General features: G+C 66.8%; 3 protein-coding genes across 12 annotated transcripts; 1 reads left to right on the forward strand and 2 right to left on the reverse strand.

Annotated features, from left to right (window-relative positions):
• Positions 1–555: 555 nt before the first annotated feature.
• BCS1L (BCS1 homolog, ubiquinol-cytochrome c reductase complex chaperone) lies at positions 556–3,451 on the reverse strand. Of its 2 annotated transcripts, none has more exons than XM_084289513.1 (8): positions 3,431–3,451; positions 2,763–3,138; positions 2,537–2,676; positions 2,264–2,458; positions 2,004–2,067; positions 1,535–1,704; positions 1,119–1,236; positions 556–917 (listed from the first exon to the last, which is right to left on the reverse strand). In XM_084289513.1, exons 2-8 carry the CDS (start codon positions 3,080–3,082, stop codon positions 665–667), a joined length of 1,260 nt encoding a protein of 419 aa, XP_084145639.1. In that variant the 5' UTR covers positions 3,083–3,138; positions 3,431–3,451; the 3' UTR covers positions 556–664. The 2 variants fall into 2 exon arrangements, with proteins under 2 accessions (XP_084145639.1, XP_084145638.1); XM_084289512.1 differs by having other exon boundaries at positions 3,388–3,449.
• Positions 3,452–3,495: 44 nt separating this feature from the next.
• Positions 3,496–11,879, forward strand: ZNF142 (zinc finger protein 142). Of its 2 annotated transcripts, none has more exons than XM_084289596.1 (8): positions 3,496–3,632; positions 4,543–4,875; positions 5,058–5,297; positions 5,535–6,347; positions 6,531–6,708; positions 7,180–10,393; positions 11,013–11,118; positions 11,339–11,879. In XM_084289596.1, the coding sequence occupies exons 2-8, from the start codon at positions 4,587–4,589 to the stop codon at positions 11,827–11,829; spliced, it is 5,331 nt and encodes a 1,776-aa protein (XP_084145722.1). In that variant the 5' UTR covers positions 3,496–3,632; positions 4,543–4,586; the 3' UTR covers positions 11,830–11,879. The 2 variants fall into 2 exon arrangements, with proteins under 2 accessions (XP_084145722.1, XP_084145723.1); XM_084289597.1 differs by having other exon boundaries at positions 5,061–5,297.
• Positions 11,880–12,173: 294 nt separating this feature from the next.
• Positions 12,174–19,235, reverse strand: PLCD4 (phospholipase C delta 4). 8 transcript variants are annotated; one of them, XM_084288971.1, is made up of 16 exons: positions 19,155–19,235; positions 17,449–17,500; positions 17,015–17,173; positions 16,563–16,791; positions 16,246–16,375; positions 15,871–16,102; positions 15,381–15,582; positions 14,982–15,126; positions 14,695–14,847; positions 14,416–14,556; positions 14,074–14,230; positions 13,599–13,715; positions 13,337–13,515; positions 13,102–13,237; positions 12,868–13,017; positions 12,174–12,774 (listed from the first exon to the last, which is right to left on the reverse strand). In XM_084288971.1, exons 2-16 carry the CDS (start codon positions 17,471–17,473, stop codon positions 12,668–12,670), a joined length of 2,262 nt encoding a protein of 753 aa, XP_084145097.1. In that variant the 5' UTR covers positions 17,474–17,500; positions 19,155–19,235; the 3' UTR covers positions 12,174–12,667. The 8 variants fall into 8 exon arrangements, with proteins under 8 accessions (XP_084145097.1, XP_084145096.1, XP_084145095.1 ...); XM_084288970.1 differs by having other exon boundaries at positions 14,695–14,874; XM_084288969.1 differs by having other exon boundaries at positions 16,246–16,416; positions 16,520–16,791.
• Positions 19,236–21,046: the final 1,811 nt, after the last annotated feature.

The following is a 21,046-nucleotide window of genomic DNA, read 5'->3' on the forward strand; positions in this document are numbered from 1 at the left end:
GCTGGGAAGGATGGGAGGAACTCCTGGAACCCAGCCAAGGGATTTTGGGGTGCTGTGGGTCTGAGCCAGCTGCGAGCAGCAGCCAGCATTGGGTTTTTCAGGGGGTTATTTGGGATGAGGGAGGAGTGGAGCCTGCACCGAGGCTCCTCGCTGGGCCCTACCTTACGGGGCTGTTGTGAGGCTCAGCTGGCAGAAAGGCAGCATGCGGGGCTGTGGCACTAACCCCATTAAAAGCAAGCAGAGTGACGTGGTGCTGCCTGTGCTCTCGGGGTCGGGGCCAGCACCAGGCAAAGGGACAAAGCTGACCCTCAGCAGCACGCGCACAGAAGGGACGGGAGAGCCAGGAGCTGTGTTTTACGTTTCACTGAGAATATTCACAGCTCCGGGAGCTGCTGTCCCGTCAGAGAGCAGCAGCTCTGTCCAGCAGCACATCACCTCCGTGTCCTGCCCCGGGGATGTTCCCCTTAGGGCTCTCACCCCCTTTGTGGGGTGGATGTGTCCCGGCTCCACCTCCAGCAGCCCTGCACAGTCCCAGCACGAGGGAGGCGAGCGGGGTAGCGCCCAAACCCACCCTGGGGTGGCTCCATGTTAATAAAACACCGAGGCAGAGGCGAGCAGACACCCAGGCAGTGTCCCCATGAGGATCTGGTCCTTGCGGCAGGGCTCACAGCAGCATGGAGCCCACGTTCTCGACAGCTCCCTCGGGGTCCTCCTTGTAGAGCATGAAGTGGCCCTGCACCTGCGCGGCGCTCAGCTGCTCGCACACCCCCAGCGCCCGCTGGGCGAAGCGCTCGGCCGCGGCGGGGGGCTGCTGGGGGTAGAAACGCAGGAACATGCGGGCGAGCTGCCGGGGGGAGCAGTGCCCCACGTACTGCTTCAGGTCCACGCGGCCCGGCCGCACCAGGGCTGGGTCCAACCTGCCGAGAAACACGGGGCTGCCTCAGCAACCAGACCCCAGGGGCTCAGCAGCGCCATAAATACGGGGAGCAGCTCTGTCCCTGGGGTCTGAGGAGTGAAACAGACCCGAAAGAACCCAGTTTTCCCCCTGGGTCAGCAAAAAAAGGCTGCCAGAAGGATGGTTTTACCCGCGTCCCACCTCCCAGGGGGGCAGCTCTGACCTGTCCACGTAGTTGGTGGTCATGAAGACAATCCTGGCCTCCGTGGAGGCCACGCCGTCCAGGGCGTTGAGGAGGCCGCTGAAGGTCAGGCGCCCCATGCCTTGGTACACGGCGGGGTCTGGGGACAGAGAGGGCTGAGCTAACACCCACCCGCACAACGCAGGGCTGAAACCGAGCTCCCTGCTCCCTCCCTCCCTCCCACAGACCCTCTGAACCCAAAAGGAGGATGGGGGAAGGCCGCCTCCTTCCTCACGCTGGGCAGGACAAGTGTCTTTGCCCAGAATAACACACCCACTGCTCCTCTCCCACAGCCTAGCCAAAAGGGGGTGAGCTCCAGCTCGGGGCTGCGCCACCCCAGCCCCTGTTGGGGCCGATCTCCCCCCGCTGTTTGCCCCGGGGACAGGGCCGCCGCTCACTCTCAGCAGCGAGGTCCCGGCTGACGAAGGCAGCGTCCACGTCCTCCAGGAGGATGATGCTCTGCTGCGGCGCCACGCTCAGCAGGTGGTTGAGGCGGTCGTCGGAGAGGCTGCGGTCGCTGAGGCTGAGCAGGCAGATGCTGTACTGCAGCTCCCCGGCCAGGGCTGTGCTGGGAGGGACACAAAACAAGGCGCTGAATCACAGCGAGAGCGCCCGGAGCAGGGGGAGGCAGGGCAGGCTGCGGAACGGGCGCTCCCTGCCCGCTGCCTTCCTCCCCAGCCGGGAGCAGATACAGCACCTGACCTGCAGCAGGGTGAATGCTCCCTCCTGGCACGGTGCAGGAGGCAAAACCTGCTCCTGTCCCGCTTCATTTCAACCCCCATCCCACCCAACTCTCCCTCCAGAGGCTGCTGCACCTCAGAGGAGGCAGCAGGCAGAGGCTGCTGTTGCCCAGCCGGTGATACTCACATGAAGCTGCTCTTCCCGCAGCCCGGAGGGCCGTACAGCAGGTAGCCCCTTCGGTACGGGATCCCTAGGGAGACAGGAGCCTTTTAGGAACCTGCTGGGTTGCTCCGAGCCCTCTCCCTCAGAGCCACGGGGCCGGGCGGAGCACACACAGGGGATGCACAAAGCAGCAGGGCTCTCTGCAGCTGTCCCAAGGGGCTTCGCAGCCCCCAGCCGTGCCTGCAGAGGGTAAGAAGCCGCAGCGGGCACTAAGGGAGCCTTGCCTCTCTCGCTGTACCACTTGGGGTTGTCGATGAACTCCTTCACGTCCTGCACCAGCCTCTCCGACACGCCTTCCTCCAGCACCACGGAGCTGAGGGGCCGGCGGCGGCGGGGGAAGCCGAACTGCCGCCACTCTGCCCCCACGGCCGTGTACATGATCGTCCTCCCCTCCTGCTGCTGCAGAGCCAGCTCCCGGGCTGCGGAGAGAGGCAGAGGGCAGAGCTGGCAGGGAGCAGGCTCTCTCGTGAAGCGCCTCCGGGAAGCCTCCTACAGACCTTCCTGCAGGATGTTGAAGAAGATCTCCCGGTCGGTGCCCAGCGCCGTGAAGGTGACAGACTCCCAGGGGGTTCCCGTGTGCAGGTCGATCATCTGCTTCTCCCGGCTGCGCTCGATGCGAATCCACTTCCTCCGATACCTGGGGCAAGAGGACGGGGCTGGGGGACAGAGCCCACGCTGGCGAGTCCCCAGCCTGCCTTTCCCTCTGCCCTCGCTCCCCCTTACCAGATGAAATGGTTCCCGGGGCTGGGGACGAAGTCAAACTTGGTGCTGATGCGCCCGCTCTCGTGCTGCAGGTACGACGTCTCCACGCTCAGGTGCTGCGTGTGCTTGGCGTGGTGCGAGATCCAGTTCAGCAGCCAGTGGTAGCTCTTATCCTTGCTGGGCACCTCCAGCGTGATCATATAATGGCGCCTGAAGGCCACCAGGCCGAACTGAGCCCCTTTCCTCGCCAGGGCCAGGGCCGTGCCCACCCCCACCAGCCCGAAGCCGGCCCCGAAGTAGGGGTTGTCCTTGAGGGCCACGACGAAGTCGGAGAACGGCATGGCGGGGGCTAGGGGGCTGCCTCCCGCAGCATCGCCCCGGCGGCTTGCGAGCAGGCCTGTGCGGGCAGGGACAGAAGGGAAGCAGCGAGGTAGGGGGGGGCAGCAGGGAGGGGGGGGGGGGGCAGCCCCGGGCCCGTCCCCGTGAGGCGCCCCCGGGCCTGGGGGCTCGGAGCAGGCCCCGGGCGGGGGGAGGCCCCCAGGGCGCACCCGCCGCCCCCTCAGCCCCTCAATTCTCACCCCGCTTCTCCTAAATCCCTTATAACCCACCCTCCGCCGCCATTATCCCAATTTATCCCCAAATTTACCCCCCTGAAGCGCCGCCCCGCTGCCGCTGCCGCCGCCCCTCACCCTCGCGCCGCTCTCTATGGTTCCCCCCTCACCCCCTCCAACTTCCGGTGCCGCCGCTTCCGGCCGGCTCGCAGCGCGCACCATAGAGCGGAGCCGGGCGGGTGGTGGGGGGGGGTAGAGCGGCCCCGCCGGCCGCGCAACAAAGGGCGGCGCTCTAGGCCGCGGGGCGAGACCATAGAGATGAGGCCGGCCGGGCCCGCAGGTGGCGCTGGGGGGGGGGAACTGGGAGCACTGGGAGGGAACTGGGGGGCACTGGGGTGTTGGGGGAGAGCTGGAGGGCACTGGGAGGTACTGGGGGAACTGGGAGCACTGGGAGGGAACTGGGGGGAACTGGGGTGTTGGAGGAGACCTGGAGGGCACTGGGGGGAACTGGGGGGCACTGGGAGGTACTGGGGGATACTGGGATACTGGGAGGGTACTGGGGGGCACTGGGGTGTACTGGGGGACACCGGGATGTACTCGAGGACACTGGGGTGTTGGGGAGAAACAAGGGGTACTGGGGTGTTGAGGGGCACTGGGATATACTGGGTGTAACTGGGGGGCACTGGGAGGTACTGGGGGGCACTGGGATATTGGGAGGGTACTGGGGGACACTGGGATGTACTGGGGGACACTGGGGTGTTGGGGGGAGTACTGGGGAGCGCTGGGATGTAATGGGGAATACTGGGGGACACTGAGATATTGGAAGGGTACTGGGGGACACTGGGATGTACTGGGGGACACTAGGGTGTTGGTGAGCAACAGGGGGTACTGGGGTGTTGAGGGGCACTGGGATATACTGGGTGGAACTGGGGGGCACTGGGATGTACTGGGGGCACTGGGGCATTGGGGGAGAACTGTGGGAATCTGGGATGTACTGGGAAGCACTGGGATGTACTGGTGGAACTGGTGGATCCTGGGACATACTGGGGGACACTGGGATATTGGGAGGGCACTGGGAGGTACTGGGGGGCACCGAGACGTACTGGGGAGCATGGGATTGGGGCACGGGATGGGGGCTGGGGCCGAGCCCCCGCTGGGTGCTCCCAAGCATTTGGGGCCGGGTGCGGGCCCCTCACAGAGCCACCCCTCCCCGGGACCCCCTCCCCTTATTGTCCTGTTCCTTTTTCCAGCTCCGGAGCCCCCCCTGCCCGGTGCCAGCAGCAGCTGAGGGGCCATGAGCACCGAAAAAACGCCCACCCCCGGGGCTGCGGGCGAGGAGCTGGATGCCCCCTGCCCCGAGCTGCTCCTGCCCACCCCGGGACGGGCAGTGGGGGCCACGGGGAGCCCCCCCACAGCCGGCAGCGACCCGGAGGGGGCTCCCCCACCGGCCTCCAGCCGGGAGATGCTGCTGGCCGAGGCGTCGATGCCCGGGGAAGGGGCTCCTGGTGATGGAGGCGAGGTGGAAATCTTCATCCAGGCCGTGGCCGGCAACGTGACGCTGAGCAACGCGCCCAACGCCGCCGGTACCGGGCATGGGGAGGGCGCTGGGGGGTGGAGATGGGAGGAAAAAAGTGGGGAGGGGGCTGCGGCGCCCCCCTGCAACACCCCCGCGTGCTGCCCCCAGGTACGGCTCGCTCTGGGGGTGACCCCGGCTGGCGGCTGCCTCCTGCTGCAGCGTGGCCGTCTCGGTTTTTCTCCCCCGAAGCAGGAGGGCAGGAGGTGGCGGAGAGTCGCCAGCCCGGCTGGGGAGACGCAGAGGAAGGAAAACCAGCAAAACCTTCAGGCACTGCGGAGGAGGATGTGGAGGAGCTGGAGGCTGGAGAAGACTCGGACAGCGGCGGGGATGAGGCCCTGGGGGAGAACGGGGAGAGCCCCGGCGAGGACAAGCAGCATGGGAAGGAGGCTCCTGAGGAAGCCAAGGGGCCCCAGGCGCAGCGTTTCAAAGGTAGGAGCGTGCTGGGAGCTGCCGGGGCCTTTTGGTTATGAAGGAGCGGGGTTTTTTGTCTAGGTGGGGGCTGCCTGGCTCTGATTTAGGCTGTGCTGGGCCACCCCAACCCCGATGGTGGCTCAGGGTGGGGACAGCCCCTCCGAGTCCTCGTCTTCTGCACGATTCAGCCCAGCCCGGTGGGATCAGGAGGGAAATACCCGCCTGTGCTCATCCTCTCCCTCCCCTTGCTCGCAGGGGACGTGGCGGAGGGCTGCGAGCCCCTCTACAAGACCCACATGTGCCCCGAGTGCAAGCGGTGCTTCAAGAAGCGGACTCACCTGGTGGAGCACCTCCACCTGCACTTCCCCGACCCCAGCCTGCAGTGCCCCAACTGCCGCAAGTTCTTCACCAGCAAGAGCAAGCTGAAGATCCACCTGATGCGCGAGGCGGGCCAGAAGGCTCACCGCTGCCCGCTCTGCCACTACAGCTCGGTGGAGAGGAACGCCCTCAACCGCCACATGGCCAGCATGCACGAGGACAGCTCCAACTTCTACTCCGACGTCTACTCCTGCCCGGTCTGCGAGGAGAAGTTCCGCCTCAGCCAGGCCCTCAAGGAGCACCTGAAGAGCCACAAAGCCGAGCCCAAGAGGCTGAGCTGCTTCCAGGGGGGCTGCGACTACTGCGCCGAGGACCGCAGGGAGTTTGTCCGCCACCTGAAGGAGGCCCACGGCGTCAAGGCGGTGGAGTGCCGGCACCACGCCTGCTCGCTGCTCTTCGGCACGGCCGAGGCCATGGAGGCTCACCGCAAAACCCACTACGCCTTCCACTGCCAGCAGTGCGACTTCATCTGCTCCAACAAGCACCTCTTCCGCAAGCACAAGAAGCAGGGGCACCCGGGCAGCGAGCAGCTGCGCTGCGCCTTCTGTCCCTACGCCACCTTCAACCCCGTGGAGTTCCACGACCACGTGGGCAAGATGCACGCCAACGAGAAGGTCCACAAGTGCGCCCAGTGCGCCTTCGCCACCGCACACAAGCGCGTGCTCATCCGCCACATGCTGCTGCACACGGGTGGGTGTCTGCCGCGCCCCAAGCCAAGCCGGCAGGTCGGGGTGGAGGTCGGGGAGGGCTGGGTGAGGGTTTCTGGGCTTCCGTCCCCATCCTTGTCGTTACCCCAACCTCCTGAGCTGATTTTCCCTGCTATGCTGCCTCGTCCTGCCGCGGCACCCAGTCTGCTCGTGTCCCCCCCCGCAGGAGAGAAGCCCCACAAGTGCGAGCTGTGCGACTTCACCTGCCGCGACGTCAGCTACCTGTCCAAGCACATGCTGACCCACTCCGACGACAAGAACTTCATGTGCACCGAGTGCGGCTACGTCACCAAGTGGAAGCACTACCTCAACGTCCACATGCGCAAGCACACCGGAGATCTCCGGTACTGCCCCCGGGCTGCCCGGCCTGGCAGCAGCGTGAGGGCTCCCCAAATTCTGCTCCGGGAGCTGCGTCAGGTTCCAGCCTCCCCCTTCCTGGCAGTGGCTGCTGCCTGCTCTGTGTGGCACGTGGTAAACGCGGTCTGAGCTCGTGGGTGCTGTGCAGGTGAAGCTCTGGTGTCTCGGCACCCCCACCACGTTGCTGCAGTTCTGAGCTCGGCCTCACGCACTCTGCTGGTGTTCGTGGGCCGAGGGCAGCTTGGGTTCGTGCAGGGCTCTGCCAAAAACGTGGCTTTACTCCTGTGTTGCCACCTCGCTGTGCTTTGACCCAGCTGCTTGCTGGGGTGCCCAGGGACTCCTGTCCAAGGGCTGGGGATGTGGAGCACCAGCAGTGCAGCGGGGAGGAACTGCTTGTGGTTAGAGCTGCCCAGATCACAGTTCCCCGCTCCTCCTGACCGATTCTGCTCTCCCCACAGGTACCAGTGCAACCAGTGCTCGTACCGCTGCCACCGTGCCGACCAGCTGAGCAGCCACAAGCTGCGGCACCAGGGCAAGAGCCTGGTCTGCGAGGCGTGCGGCTTCGCCTGCAAGCGCAAGTACGAGCTGCAGAAGCACGTGCAGGCCAAGCACTCGCAGAACTACCAGGTGCCCAGCTTCCAGTGCCGCTACTGCGCCTACCAGACCAAGTACAAGCAGGCGCTGCTCAACCACGAGAACTGCAAGCACACCAAGCAGAAGGAGTTCCGCTGCGCCCTCTGCTCTTACTGCACCTTCAGCAACACCAGCCTCTTCTTCCACAAGCGCAAGGTGCACGGCTACGTGCCCGGTGACAAGGACTGGCTGGAGAACTACGCCAGCAAGGAGCTGGAGATCTCCTCCTCCTCCGAGGCGCTGCTCGGCTCTGAGCTCGGTGCTGCCCTGCGTGTGGACTCCAGTTCCCCTCTCTCTGGCAAAGAGCAGTGGGCGAAGGCAAAGCCAGCCCAGCTGGAGCCCCAGGGGGATGAGGGCTACCAGCAAGTGTTCGTGGTGCCCCTCCTCGGGCAGGACACGGCGCTGCCAGGGGACAGCAGCAAGGTGCAGAGAGCTACGGGCCAGGGGGAGCAGAGCTGCCCAGTCACCGGTGACGCCCTGGGAGATGCCTGCATGCAGAGTGGTGCTGCCGCGGGCTCGGCTGAGCTTGCTGCTGCGGGGGAAGAGGCAGAGAGCTGCACGTTGCACCTAGAGACGCTGAACGTCTCCTCTGACCCCATCCTGGAGCACCTGGCTGGAGGAGCCTGCACGGCGCAGCCCCAGAGCGTGGAAATGCTGAGCTGCAAGGAGCCTCCTGCAGCCTACCAGGTGCTGGGTTCCCGGGATCACCTCGGCTTGGAGGACAGCGACGGTGCTCTTGGAGACATCCCGGGCTACAAGGAAGAGGAGTCAAATGTCCACGAGGACGAGGAGGTGAGGCAGGAGGACAGCGTAGCACCGGGTGCCGGCCAGGACAAAAACCCCATCAGGGAGGCCGTGGGCCACCTCCAGGGCGCTCCTTCAGCCCCCTGCAAGCTGGTCCCAGACGCGGAGCTGAGAGAGACCGGCCCAGCTGAGTTGCCAGAGGCCTGGCTCAGCGTGCTGAAGACCCCTGAGCAGAGCCCCCCACTCGTCCCGGGCGCTGCGGCCACCTCCAGTGACGACGCCAGGAGCGGCTCGGAGTCGGTGCTGAAGGCGCTGCGGAAGCAGGACAAGGAGCAGGCGGAGACGCTGGTGCTGGAGGGCAGGGTGCAGATGCTGGTGGTGCAGTCGGAGAGCAGCCAGATCTTTCGGTGTGAGAAATGCTCCTACGTAACCCGGAGGGAGAAGTCCCTGTCCCTGCACTCCAAAGCCAGCTGCCAGAGCCGCCGCGCCCCGCTCGTCTGCTGCGAGTGCGGCGCCACCTTTAAGCAGCAAAGGGGGCTCAACACCCACCTCCTCAAAAAGTGCCCCGTCCTCCTGAAGAAGAAGAACAAGATCCCCAAGGCTCAAGTTCAGGAGCCACCTGGCTCGCACCAGCTGGGTGACAACGGCACAGGAGCAGCAGAGAGCGACAGGGGGGGCACGGAGGAGTCAGGACATCCTGACCCCAGCTGGGGAGCAGGAGTGCTGGCTGATGAAACGCAGGCACCGGACAGTCCCTCAGCTGGGGAGCAGGCTCCGGGCTGTCCTTCCCCAGAGCAGTCCCTCCCGGGTGACAGCAGGGAGGTGCCAGAAGAGCTTTGGCAGCGAGGGGATGGGGCTGAGCCCAGCGGAGCCGCTTGTCCCTCCCAGCCCGGGAAGCCCTCCGAGAAATACCGGCTGGAGGGGGGCAAGCTGCGCTGCAACGCCTGCTCCTTCGTCTGCTCCCGCGTCTCCACCATCACCTCCCACGTGGAGGACGGCTGCCGGCGCCTGGAGCAGTTCTGGTGCTCGCAGTGCCCCGAGGCCTTTCGCTCCCAGCGGGCCCTGAAGAGCCACCGCGCCGAGAAGCACCTCGCGCCTCCCGAGCGGGACGGACCCCAAAACACCCCGATCCCGGGGGGAGACTCGCTCAACGGCGAGCCCCCAGCGGGCGCAACCGCCCCAAAAACCCCGCTGCCCAAGCGGAGGCGCCTGTCCTGCCCCAGCTGCCCCTTCACCTGCCAGCAGGAGCGGGCCATGAGGACGCACAAGCAGCGGGGCTGCGTGGCGCTGGGCGAGTTCCGCTGCGCCTCCTGCCCCTTCACCTCCCAGGCAGCCAAAGCCTTGAGGCTGCACCGCCGGCTGCACCGCCAGCACTACGGCAAGCGGCCGCAGCTGCAGTGCCGGCAGTGCGAGTTCACCTGCAAGCAGGCCCGCTGCCTGCGGCAGCACGTGCGCATCAAGCACGAGGGGGTGAAGCCCCACCAGTGCCGCTTCTGCGAGTTCAGCACCACCCGGCGCTACCGCCTGGAGGCCCACCAGTCCCTGCACACCGGCGTGGGGCGCATCGCCTGCGGCAGCTGCAGCCAGACCTTCGGCACCAACTCCAAGCTGCGCATCCACCGCCTGCGGGTGCACGAGAAGACGCCCACCCACTTCTGCCCGCTCTGCGACTACGGCAGCTACCTGCAGAACGACATCACCCGCCACGTCAACAGCTGCCACCGCGGCGAGCTCAACTTCGGCTGCGCCCGCTGCGAGGCCCGCTTCAGCTCCGAGACGGCCCTCAAGCAGCACGTCCTGCGGCGGCACGAGGAGAAGGTGGCCTACGGCTGCCCGCGGTGCGGCTTCGTGTGCCACAGCGAGGCCACGCTCAAGTGCCACCTGCAGAAGCAGCACCCGCACCTGGAGTGCGGCACCTGCAAGGAGAGCTTCCCCAGCCGGGAGGCGCTGGAGGAGCACAAGCGGCAGCACTTCGGGCACCGCTGCGAGCTCTGCAGCTTCGCCGCCAAGGAGCGGCAGCAGCTGGTGCGGCACTACGTGGAGAGCCACGAGCCCGCCGCCCCCCAGGACAAGCCCCTGCGCTGCCCCTTCTGCGACTTCGCCTGCCGTCACCAGCTCGTCTTCGACCAGCACGTCAAGGGCCACGGCGGCACCCGCGTCTACAAGTGCTCGGACTGCGCCTACAGCACCAAGAACCGGCAGAAGATCACCTGGCACATCCGCATCCACACCGGGGAGAAGCCCTACAAGTGCCACCTCTGCAAGTACGCCTGCGCCGACCCCTCGCGCCTCAAGGTGAGCGCCCTGCTCGGGCTGGGGGGCGCAGACCCGGAGGTTCGGGGAAGGATGGGTGGGGTTCTGAGCTACACCCTGCTTCCCGCTGCTGGAAACGAAGGGGGTGGCAAAGCGAGACTTGAGCAGCTGGCTGAGTTCATTTCTCTCCCTGCTGGCAGCTCTGAGTGCTCGTGGCCGTGCCCCCGTCGCGGGGCAGCCTTCGTTTCTGGAGGAGGTGCCCGTTCAGGGCAGCGTGGCGCTAGGGGACGGTGTCTGCATGCTCTTTCTGCTCAGCTTTGTAGGGGATGATCACCCTCCCACGCAGTAAAGGGCCTTTCCTAGAACAAGGGAGCCGGGCGTGGGGTAATGGAAGGAAAATGGGCTGTCTTTGCTAAAAGAAGTATCGACTTTTTTAATGGCCAGGCTGTGCTGGAGCCCTCGAGGGCCTCCTGGGCAAGGCTGCCGTGATGCACTCTGCTCTGCCGGGCTCTTTCTAAACCTGCACTTAGTCCTAAATGCCAAACGTAGGAAGAAAAGCCCGTGGAGGCCACGGGCTGGGACAGAACAAGCCCTGCGTGCCCCCGGGGCAGGCGGCACGGCCTCCCCCTGACCGTGCCCCGTGTCCCTCCCCTCTGCCCAGTACCACATGCGGATCCACAAGGAGGAGCGCAAATACCTCTGCCCGGACTGCGGCTACAAGTGCAAGTGGGTGAATCAGCTCAAGTACCACATGACGAAGCACACGGGTGAGTGTGGCCACGGGGCACCACCAGCACTCCTGGCAAGGAGGGGGGGGCGTGGGGACACCCCGCAGAGCACGTCCCTGAGTGCTGGAGGGTTGGGGACAACGCGCTGTGGAGGCTGTGCCTCCCCAGAGCCAAGGAAGGGGTGTGGGGAGGGACAGAGAGCCCCGCAGAGGTGCTGGGCTGGAGGCGTTGTCCCCACCTGTGCCCCCTGTCACCGCAGGGCTGAAGCCGTACCGCTGCGACGAGTGCGAGTACCGCACCAACCGGGCGGACGCGCTGCGGGTGCACCAGGAGACGCGGCACCGCGAGGCGCGCTCCTTCATCTGCGAGCAGTGCGGCAAGGCCTTCAAGACCCGCTTCCTCCTCAAGACCCACCTGAAGAAGCACAGCGAGGAGAAGCCCTACGTCTGCAACGCCTGCGGGCGAGCCTTCCGCTGGGCGGCCGGGCTGCGCCACCACTACCTCACCCACACCGACCAGCACCCCTTCTTCTGCCGCTACTGCCCCTACAAGGCCAAGCAGAAGTTCCAGGTCATCAAACACATCCAGCGGCACCACCCCGAGCGCGGGGCCGCCGAGGGGGTGGGCAAGGACCCCAGCACCCCCACCGTCCACCTCCACGCCGTGCAGAGGGACGGCCCGGCCGCGGGGCGCCCCGAGACGGAGCGGGAAGGGGGGTGCCCCCCCGGGAAGGAGGGCGCCTTGGCGTGAGGGGGAGGTGGAGGTGTGTGTATAGGCATCTGTGTATATGGGGTGTAGGATACGGCTGTATAAAAGGGATCTCTCGGCTCCTTGTAGTGCTCTTGGTCGGGGCTGGTTGGGGTCCTGCTGGCTGCGCTGGGGTGGGGGGGGTGTGAGCTATGGGACAGCTCCAGCTGGAAACCCCTCCTTGTGTCCAGGACCCCAGAATCAGGCTAGGAGCAGCCCCTGGGGTTTGTGCTGAACCTGAAATCCTCTCCTCGGGATGCTGGCAGGGGCAGAGCAGCCCTGGTGCTTGCACAGCGGGGTCAGGGTGTCCCATACACCAGCAACACCACCACACCCAGACCCGTGCCTGCCTGCCACTGAACACTTTATTAGGGTGCTTACATCGAGAGGACACGGCCAGGGTTAATAACGTGGTGCTGGCCAGGAGCATCCCTGGGGCTGTGGGGGCCGGGGGCTCTGAGGGCGCTGCAGGACGGGGGCAGTGAGCAGCGGCTCCTCTCCCAGCTCTGCCCAGCCCCGGGGTTTGCTTGGCTCCAGCCTCGCTTCCCCTGGGTGGGGGGGGACCAGCCCCCGGCAGAGCCTGGGCGCCCTGCTCCAGCTCTCCTCCTCTCCACCCTCTCCCAGAGGGTGGGAGAGATCCCAAAGCACCGCTGGAGACACCAGTGCCTGTCCCCAGCCCCCAGAGGCCACTGCAAACACGGGCACAGCAGCGACGACGACACAGGGACGACACAAACGGAGCGACGAGGGGGTGGCGTGCTCAGCCCCGGGGCCCCAGCTCTATGGGGCCAGAAGCGGGCCGGCCCTATGGCTTCTATCCCGATCCCACGGGCCCCGCGGGTCAGTCCTGCTCGGGGCCGGGCGGCTCGGTGATGCGGATGTGGACGAAGAGCGAGGAGGGCGGGATGCTGGTGCCGTCCTTGGAGAGGAGGTGGATGTGGCGGTAGCCTGCAGGGGGGGGGACAGCGAGGCCGTGGCTGAGCACCCCACTCCCTAGCACCCTTCCCCAGCACCCTACACCACCGGGCAGTGACCTCTCACCGGGTTTGATGTTGGCGAAGGCCAGGGTGAACTGCCCCACGAAGTCGTTCCTGGACGTCTTGTCGTAATCCTCCACCACGAAGCGGACGAGGGCCAGCTCGGGCACGTGGAGCTGGAACTGGAGGGTCTCATCCCAGCGGGGATTAAACCCTGGGGAGGGAGAGAGAAGGGGTGCTGGGGGGTGGCGGAGGGCAGGGACGGGGCATGGAGGGGTCCCCGGGACCCCCTGCTCACCGTTGTTCTCGATGTACTTGGTCTCCTGGTGCGCCTGGTCCGCGGGCACCCCGTGGATCTCCACGCGCACCAGCGGGTCGATGATGGCCCCGTCCTTGCTGTTGGCCACTTTGGGCAGCTGCTGCCCGCTGATCACCTGCGGGGAAGGGCAGGGCCCCCCAGGATGGAGTTGGCACCCAGCTGGGAGCAACAGGGCCCCCCGCAGGGCTCCCCGGGGTCCCTCCTCTGCCCCTACCTGGATGGTCAGCGTGACGGGGCCGGGGCCCTCCCGGGTGCTGGGCTCGGCGGGGTTGAAGAGGGTCCCCTCGTCCCTCATGAAGGGCGGTTTGAGCACGTAGCCACAGCGGCCGTTCTGGCTGAAGAGCCCGTCGCACAGGTCCATCTCCGTGCCGGCCGTCTGGAAATTTAGGGCCACTGGGGGGAAGGCAGGCGGCGGGGAGATGGGTCGGGGTGGCATGGGGCAGCCCCGCGGCCCCCCCAACGGCCCCGGGCCGTACCGATCTGGCAGCCCGCGTTCCACATCTCCTGCGGGCTGTAGTTGGAGGAGTCGGTGCGCATCCCGCTGGGGTAGATGCGGGTCAGCTGCCAGGCGTTGTGCCGGACAAAGTCGTTCCCTGGGGATGGAGGAGGGAGGGCTGCTCGTGAGGACATCGCTTGGCCTGCACCGCCACCCTGACCGCGTGCTGAGCCACCCACCCATCCATCCACCCATCCACCCATCCATCCACCCATCCATCCATCCATCCATCCATCCATCCATCCATCCATCCATCCACCCACCCACCCACCCACCCATTCTCCTTTTCCCCAAGGCACCCAACCAACCCTACTCACCCCTCAAGAGCCGAGCACCCCAGTTCCAGCCCTGCCAGGACATCTTTCTCCCGGACAGGGAGGATGCCCGGTGCCTGGAGGCCCTCCCCCTACACCCAGCAGCCACCCCCCACCTCCACCCCGGACCCCAAACCTCACCCGCGTCCCGGATGAGCTTCCTGGCCTTGGCCTCGGCGAGGGAGGAGATCTCGGAGGGCCGGGAATGGCTGCGTGCCTCCTGGAAGCCCCTGAAGGACACGCTCTTGCAGTAGACGACGCAGTCAGACAACGCCTGGGCCAGGCTCTCCTTGTCCTTCTGCCAGGCAGAGCCCCGTCAGGACCCCCAGCCCCACGGGAACGGAGCAGGCAGGGGGTCCCCATCACGGTGGTGCCAAAAGGGGGCTGGCATGGCCCAGAAATGTCCCCCCCCCCTTCCTGGTGGTGTCCCACAGCTGTGTCCGGGGGCTCAGTGCCGTCAGGTCCCCAGCCTGGGCCACCCACCTTCATCCTCCTCCTCTCCTCCTCTGCCTCCGCCCCGTTGTCATCATCGGACACGTCGGGTGCCTCGTCCCCCGGCCCGTCCAGCACGTCCTCCAGCCGCCCGATCTTCTTCCCCTTCAGCAGGATCTTGTGCTTCAGCTCCTGCAGGGGTGGAAGGGGGGGAACCCTGAGGTGCTGGGCTCCGCGGGGCTCAGCACCATCCCCCGGGACCCCGCGGTGTGAGGGAGCGGTGCCAGCAGCATCCAGGAGGGGCTGGGGCGGGTTTTCTTTGCCCCTAACCTCCGGGGACGGGAGCTGGGTGGGGACGCGCCCGTCGATGGTGGCGGTGAGGAGCTGCTCCCCCAGGATGTCCCTGAGCTGCTGGGCCAGCACCTCCTGCTGCTCCATGCTGCAGTGGTTCTCCAGGGACAGGATCACCGGGTAGGGGGACGCCTGGGGAGCAAGGTGCCAACAACGCTCCTGCCCCGAGCAGCAGCAGCGTGGGGGGGACAGGGGGAAAGCAGCCACCCCCCCCGAGCCCCCTTGCCGCCCCTCAGCACGCCCCCCCCAGCCTCGCGGCGCCCTACCTGGAAGGCGTACTTGCCCAGGGTGCTCACCACCTCCCTGAAGGGGATCTTGGAGGTGAAGGTGTGGCCGTGGTACACCATGGGCTCCCCGTTCGGCCCGTCCCAGCAGTCCACCTCCAGGCAGCGGCAGCCCCGTTTCAGAGCCCTGCGGGTGGGCGATCAGCCCGGCACCAAGCAAACCCCCCCCCGCCCTCCCTCCGCTGGGGGTGTCCCCCCTGCAGGGCCAGGGGACGAGGGAGGCTGGCAAGCAGCCCTCGGGGCAATATCCCTGCTGCCCCACGCCCAGGGGCAGCTCTCAGCCAAAGGGGCTTCTCCTCCTGCTGCATTTTCCCCCCGTGGAGCTGCCCGGGGCGCGGTGCCGGGGGGCCCGGGGACGGGTGTGAGGGAGCAGCCCGTTACCTGATGTAGCCCTCGATGCTGCTCTGGCCCCGGATCTGGTCCTCGATCAGGTAGGTGTTGTGAGAGGAGGAGATGAAGTAGTGGCAGAGCGGCTGGGTCATGTCCTGCCACAGCCCCTGGTGCCGGGGGTTGAAGATGGAGCCCTCCGGGGAGCAGAGGTACATGAGGAACCCGTCGGCGCTCAGCGCGTGGCGAGCCCTGGCTGCGGGCAGACGGGAGAAGAGGAGATGGGAGACCCAGGGCAACGGGGCTGGGGCAAACGGGGCTGCTGGTGGCATCCTGCAGCAGGCTGGGGCACCAGGAGCCATGGGGGTGCCCGAGGCAGCAGCCTTGGGGAGGCAGGCAGCGGGTCCCCAAGCCGGAGCAGGCACCCCACAGCTGCCCAACCTCCCCCGGGAGGTAAAACAGACCCAAAAAAGAGGGGCAGGAGGGGCAGGGGGTGTCTCAGCGCTCCCCTTCCCCAGCGCAGGGCGCAGCTCCGGGCTCTCACCCGTCTCCGACGGCTCGTACTTGTCGATGAGCTCCATGGCGAGCTCCTCCGTGCCCTCGTCCTCCAGCTGCTCCTGCCGCAGGAAATCCACCAGCTCCAGCAGCGTCAGCTTCTTCCCGTCCTCAGAGAAGGCCTGGAAGAGGCTCAGCACCTCCTCGCGCTCCGTGAGGGCTTTGTAGAAGAGCACGAACTCTTCCCCTTCCAGCGTCCCCGACTCCGACTTGTCGGCAGCCTGCGGGGGGGCTCGCTCAGCACCGGGGTCACCCGGTGCCAGCAGAGGGATTTGGGGTGGATCGAGGAGGGAAGGGAGGGAGGAAGCCCTGCTGCAGGGAGGTTGTGCAGCCTGCCCCGGCCCCGCAGGCGGGCTGCGTGTACCTGGAAGAGCCGCAGGGCATGGTCCTCGTTCATGTCCACGTTCATCATCTTGAGCAGGCGCTGCACCTCCTTGAAGTTCATGCGCCCGTCCTTGTTCTTGTCGGCCTTCTGGAACCAGTCCCGAATCCACGTGCGGGAAGCCGGGGCGGGCGTTAAGGGAAAGGACCACGGCTAAAGGGAGACGGAGCCGGGGAGCACCAAACCTCTCCCTTTTGCTGGGGGCTCTCCCCGGCCTGACGCTGACGGGTGAGACCCCGAAAGACCGAGCACGTGCTGGGGACGCAGGGAGCGCGGTGCGGTGCCCGCGGGAAGGATATTGGTCTATCCTCTCCCTCTGGTCCATGCTGGTGGCCACCTCGATCAGCTGGCGCAGGCCCCGCACCCAGCACTGCGCCTCCTCCGCCGAGCCGGCGATGAGGTCCAGGTTGCCCCGGCGGCCGTAGAAGACGATGGTGAAGCAGCGCTCGGCGGGGAACTCTTCGGCCAGGCTCTGCAGCACCTCCGACTGGTGCCCTTCCCGCACCGTCTCCACGTCGCTGATGGAGACTGGGGCAGAGGGAGAGGAGCTCTGTCCACGGGGACGGGGACTGCAGGGCAGGGGGCACCCCCTGCAGACATCTGCCCTTCCAAGCACCCCTCCTCCTGCTGCTCCACGTTCCCATCCGGAGCAAACCCAGCCTCAGGACTTGGCGCGTTCACAGCCACGTTCACTCTGAACCCTACTGATGTCCCCCCCCCCCGCCCCGGCCACACCCCAGCAGGGACTCACAGGCGGACTCGGTTTTGCCCGTCCTCTTGGACTGGTACCAGATGGTCATGCAGTCGTCCTGCAGCTTGAAGTAGCGCTGCTTCTTCCAGCCCTTGGACTTCACCTTGCGCATCAACGCCCCTTGCTGCATCTGCTCCAGCGTGTCCGTCAGCTGGATGCCTTGGGGGGCAGCGGGGGCTGCGTCACGGGGGCAGCGCTCCCTGCACCCCTGGCACCCCGCACAAGCCCTCGGTTTGGGATGGAGGAGGCAGGACCCCAAACAAGCTCCCTTTGCCACAAGAAGGGCATGCAGGGATTCCCCATGGACCCTCGGAAGCCTTCACCCTGCATTTTGGAGCTGCCAGCCCCCGCCCTGATGCCCACAGTGCCCCGGTGTAAATCAGGATCACCCAGCACCCTGCCCCACGCGTCCCCCCCTGATGGAGAGCACTCACGGGCGTTGCACGGCAGCGATGCCATGGCTCAGCCTCCTCCTCGCCGGCACTGCTGGGGAGGGAAGAAAAGGGGCGGCTGGGGAGCGGTGCAGGCGAGAGCACCTGCGCCTGCCTCCTCCCAGGTCACCGCTTTCGTGAAGTGTCAAGTTCGTCTCGGCGTGCCCATGAAATATTGATCGCATTACCGGGAAGCCAGCGCTCGCAAGGTGTTGGGGGGAAAATGGAAAAACTTGCCAGAGCGGCCCCCAAAGCCAGGAGGGGAGCAGAGCCCCGCTGCTAGGAGGGAACTAACCCTGGGAGCTGGCAAAACTGCCGGGGAGAGCCCCCCACCGCCTGGCAGCCCCCCACGCCAGCAAATTTGGGGGTGACGGTGACAAAGCCGAGTGCCAGCACCACGCAGCTGCAGGCAGGGGCTCCCGGACCCTTCTCCCTGCACCCCGGGGACGGCAGCGCGCGGGGACGAGCGGGACTAAAAATGCAACGGGGACTTACAATGGGTCCTTGATTAGGCTGTCAAGACTTTAATTAGGCTGATGAGAAATCGCTGGGATGTGCCAGTCGCCCGGATGCTGGAGCAGCCCTCGAGGGGCTGCAGAGCGCAGCTGGCAGGCCGTGCTTTGGGGGCGGGGAGGGGCACATCGCTGCCTGGGGTCCCCCTCGGGGTGAGGGGCTCGGTGCAGGGGTGCCGGCCGTGCCCCAGGCCCCTGACTCAGCACGGCACCGGCGCAGCGGGGCTGGGAATAGCCGGTGCCGTCAGCGTGCAGGCAGCTGCCAAGCCTGGCTGCCAGACCCTTGCAGGCACCCAGGCTGCCCCGTGCCCCCTCCCTCGATCAGCAGCAGCTCCCGGAGGGCTGGGAGGGTTTGGGGAAAGCCGGGCTGGAAGGAGAGGTGTCAAGGAGACAGGGACCGGCCAGTCCCTGCTGGCCTGCTGCCACCAGCAGGGCTGTGCTCTGCGCCCTGCCACGCGTGTGTGCCAAGAGGCGGCGTGCAAGGGGGCTGCTCGGGGAACAGAGCTGGGATTTTGGAGACCAACTAACTGATATCCCACAGCGCCAGCTCCTTCTCCGTGCAGACACGGCCTGAAGGCAGCCAGCCCTGCCCCAAGCAGCAGAGCAGACCCCTTCCACCGCGGGGCAGCCCCCCCAGGCACAGGGGCAGTGCCCCCAGCACCCCAGCCCCGAGCCCCTGCAGCCCCCCTGGCCCTGGAGAGCTCTGCCCCTCGCTCCTCTCTCGAGGAGAGTGGGCCGGGAGCCAGGGGCTGCAGCCGGAGCCCTCCTGCTGGAAACCCAACCCGAGGGCTTCCCGAAAGGCTGCTGCCCCCTGCCAGAGGGGGGGGGCTGCGTCCCCTTCTCCCCTTCCCACCCTGAATTGTGGGGCCGCAGGCGGCCGTGCCCACCCTCAGCTCCTCACCCGGAGGTGACAGCCCCCAGGCTGGGCTGGGGAGGGGGGTGGGGGGCACACCGGGCGATTTTCAATCTCCCCCCGGGAGATTTCAAAGCCTCCGTGGCCACGCAGGGAGGGCTGAGCCCCCCCGGGCACCCCCACCCCGCTGCTGCCCCGCTTTGCACGCACACCCTGCCGGGGTCGGGGGGGGCGCCCCTTAAACCAAAGCAGGGGGGCAAGCCGGCACTTCCCCCCCCACCCTGCAGCCCCCGCTGGGGAGGCTCAGCCCCCTCCGGACCCCCCCAAATCCCCCGGTCCCGTACCAGCTCTCCGGTACCGCTCCGCGCCTCCGGTGCTCCGCCGATTGCGGCCGCACGGGGCCGGGGCAGCCCGGGCTGCCCGCCCCTTGGCAGCGGCGGGGCGGCGAGCCCGGCCCCCTGGTCCCCCCCCACAACCCCCCCAAAACCTTCCCCGGTTCTCCCCTCCCGGTCCCGCACGGCCCCGAGCCCCGCAAGGTCGGAGCGGATTAAGGTCACCGGTGCCGCCGCTGCCGGGGGGGGGGTGCCGGAGCCCTGGGGGGATTTAAGGAGGGGGGAGGATAAAGAGCGGGACCCCCCCGGAGCGGCCCCAACCGCAGCGCTGGTTTTGGGGCCGGGGTTTGGCAGCAGAGGAGCGGGGATCCCGGGAATTCCCCGGGAATTGCCACTTGGCCGTGCGGCAGGGCCGGGGCTGCCCAAAACCGCAGCGCTGACCTGTGCCCCCCCCGGGGCTCCCCAGGTCCTGAGCCAGCCCCGCGCATCCCTCCCCTGCCAGCCAAAAAGGGCAGCACGGGCTCTGGCAGGCTCCTGCTGCGGGGCCGGGGTGGCAGCGGGTGCCAGAGCGGCTGCAAACACCCTGCAAAGAGGGAGCGCTGCCCCACAGCCCAGTTTCGGCACCCTCGGGGAGAGCCCTCAACCCCTCTGGGTGGCACCGTGAGCCAGGCAGCACCCACAGCTCGCCTTCCCCTCACCTGCCCCGAGCCCTTCCCGAGAGAGCAGGCCGGGAGCAAGCTGTGCTGCCTGGGGTTTTATTATTTATTCATCCGAACTTACAAAAAAAAAGAAAAAAAACAACAAAAACCAGAAGCATTTTCACACCCTGTCAAGGTCAGGGGCCGGGGAGAGGAAAGGAGGAGGCAAGGGTTATAAAACGGGACCCCGGGGCAGGGAGGAGGCTGCGCTCTGCCCTCCTTACGCAAGGCTGCGCGGGGAGGAGGGAGGGGAAAGCAGATGGGATTTGAGACACCGTTGGCACAGGGCTGCGGATGATCAGCAAAATGGGCTGCTGGAAGAGGGGACGAGAAGCTGCCCAGGCCTGCGTGCAGCTGGGTGCCAGCGGAGCTGCCTGCTGCATGCAGCACAGCCCAGGAGCCCGCCCCGCCGCAGCCACAGCAAGCCCTGTGTGCAGGGAAGGGGCTGCCAGCAGTTTAATCGTGCTGGGGCCGAAGCAGAAACACACCGAGGAGGGTTTGAGAACTGAAACGGCTGCAGCGGGCTGGCAGAGAGGAGCTGGGAGGCACGGGGAAGGTCAGGACAGAGCTGCCTGCAGGGAGCTGGTGTACCTGGGGCTGCAGGATGTAGCTCAGAGCTGTCCTGCTGGCCGTAGCGAGGCAGGTTCCTTGATCTGAGCTCTGAGGAGACGGCAGCCCCGCCGGGCAGGAGCTCTGCTGGAGCCACGGCCGGCACACATCAGCCCCCTGGCCGCTGCTTAGCGCTGCGCCAGGAGCTGCACTATTTACAGCACAAGAGCCGCAGCCCCGCTGCCTTCTCCTCCCCCAGAGCCCTGGGAAGCAGGCTGATGAGGCACGGGGCACAGCGAGCCATCCCCCCTCCTCTTGGGGCGAGCACCGAGGTGGCCCAGCTCCAGCCACGGCCTCTGTGCCAAAAAGAAAGGAAGAGCAGCTCGCCGTGCCAGCCAGGAGCGAGGATGTGCTCGCAGGGAAGCTGTCCCCACGCTACCTGCAGCTGAGCAGCGCTCTGAAGAGGGGAGAGAACAACAGGATCGGCTTTTACTCAGCTCGCTCATCGAAACAGAGGTGTAAACAAGGAGTGACAAGGAAGTGGAGGGATGTGGCACAGCGCACCGTGCCACACAGCGCCTGCATGGAGACCGAGCTAGCTGCAGGAGCGCACACCCGCACCACCCCGCCTGCGGGTGCAGGGACAGCTGCCAGCCA

This window comes from Netta rufina (assembly GCF_964035555.1).
Source record: "Netta rufina genome assembly, chromosome: 6".
Lineage (NCBI taxonomy): Eukaryota > Metazoa > Chordata > Aves > Anseriformes > Anatidae > Netta > Netta rufina.

Excerpts from the sequence above, each read along its gene's own strand:
- BCS1L (XM_084289513.1), bottom strand. The coding sequence starts at position 3,082 with ATGCCGTTCTCCGACTTCGTCGTGGCCCTCAAGGACAACCCCTACTTC. Across the intron at positions 2,068-2,263 it reads CAAGTGGTACAGCGAGAGAG|GGATCCCGTACCGAAGGGGC; the intron begins GCAAGGCTCCCT and ends CTGTCTCCCTAG. Across the intron at positions 1,705-2,003 it reads TGCGGGAAGAGCAGCTTCAT|CACAGCCCTGGCCGGGGAGC; the intron begins GTGAGTATCACC and ends TGTCCCTCCCAG.
- ZNF142 (XM_084289596.1), top strand. The coding sequence starts at position 4,587 with ATGAGCACCGAAAAAACGCCCACCCCCGGGGCTGCGGGCGAGGAGCTG. Across the intron at positions 4,876-5,057 it reads CAACGCGCCCAACGCCGCCG|CAGGAGGGCAGGAGGTGGCG; the intron begins GTACCGGGCATG and ends TCTCCCCCGAAG. Across the intron at positions 10,394-11,012 it reads CCGACCCCTCGCGCCTCAAG|TACCACATGCGGATCCACAA; the intron begins GTGAGCGCCCTG and ends CCCTCTGCCCAG.
- PLCD4 (XM_084288964.1), bottom strand. The coding sequence starts at position 17,473 with ATGGCATCGCTGCCGTGCAACGCCC. Across the intron at positions 16,792-17,014 it reads GGGCAAAACCGAGTCCGCCT|TCTCCATCAGCGACGTGGAG; the intron begins GTGAGTCCCTGC and ends CCTCTGCCCCAG. Across the intron at positions 16,103-16,245 it reads ATGCCCTGCGGCTCTTCCAG|GCTGCCGACAAGTCGGAGTC; the intron begins GTACACGCAGCC and ends GCCCCCCCGCAG.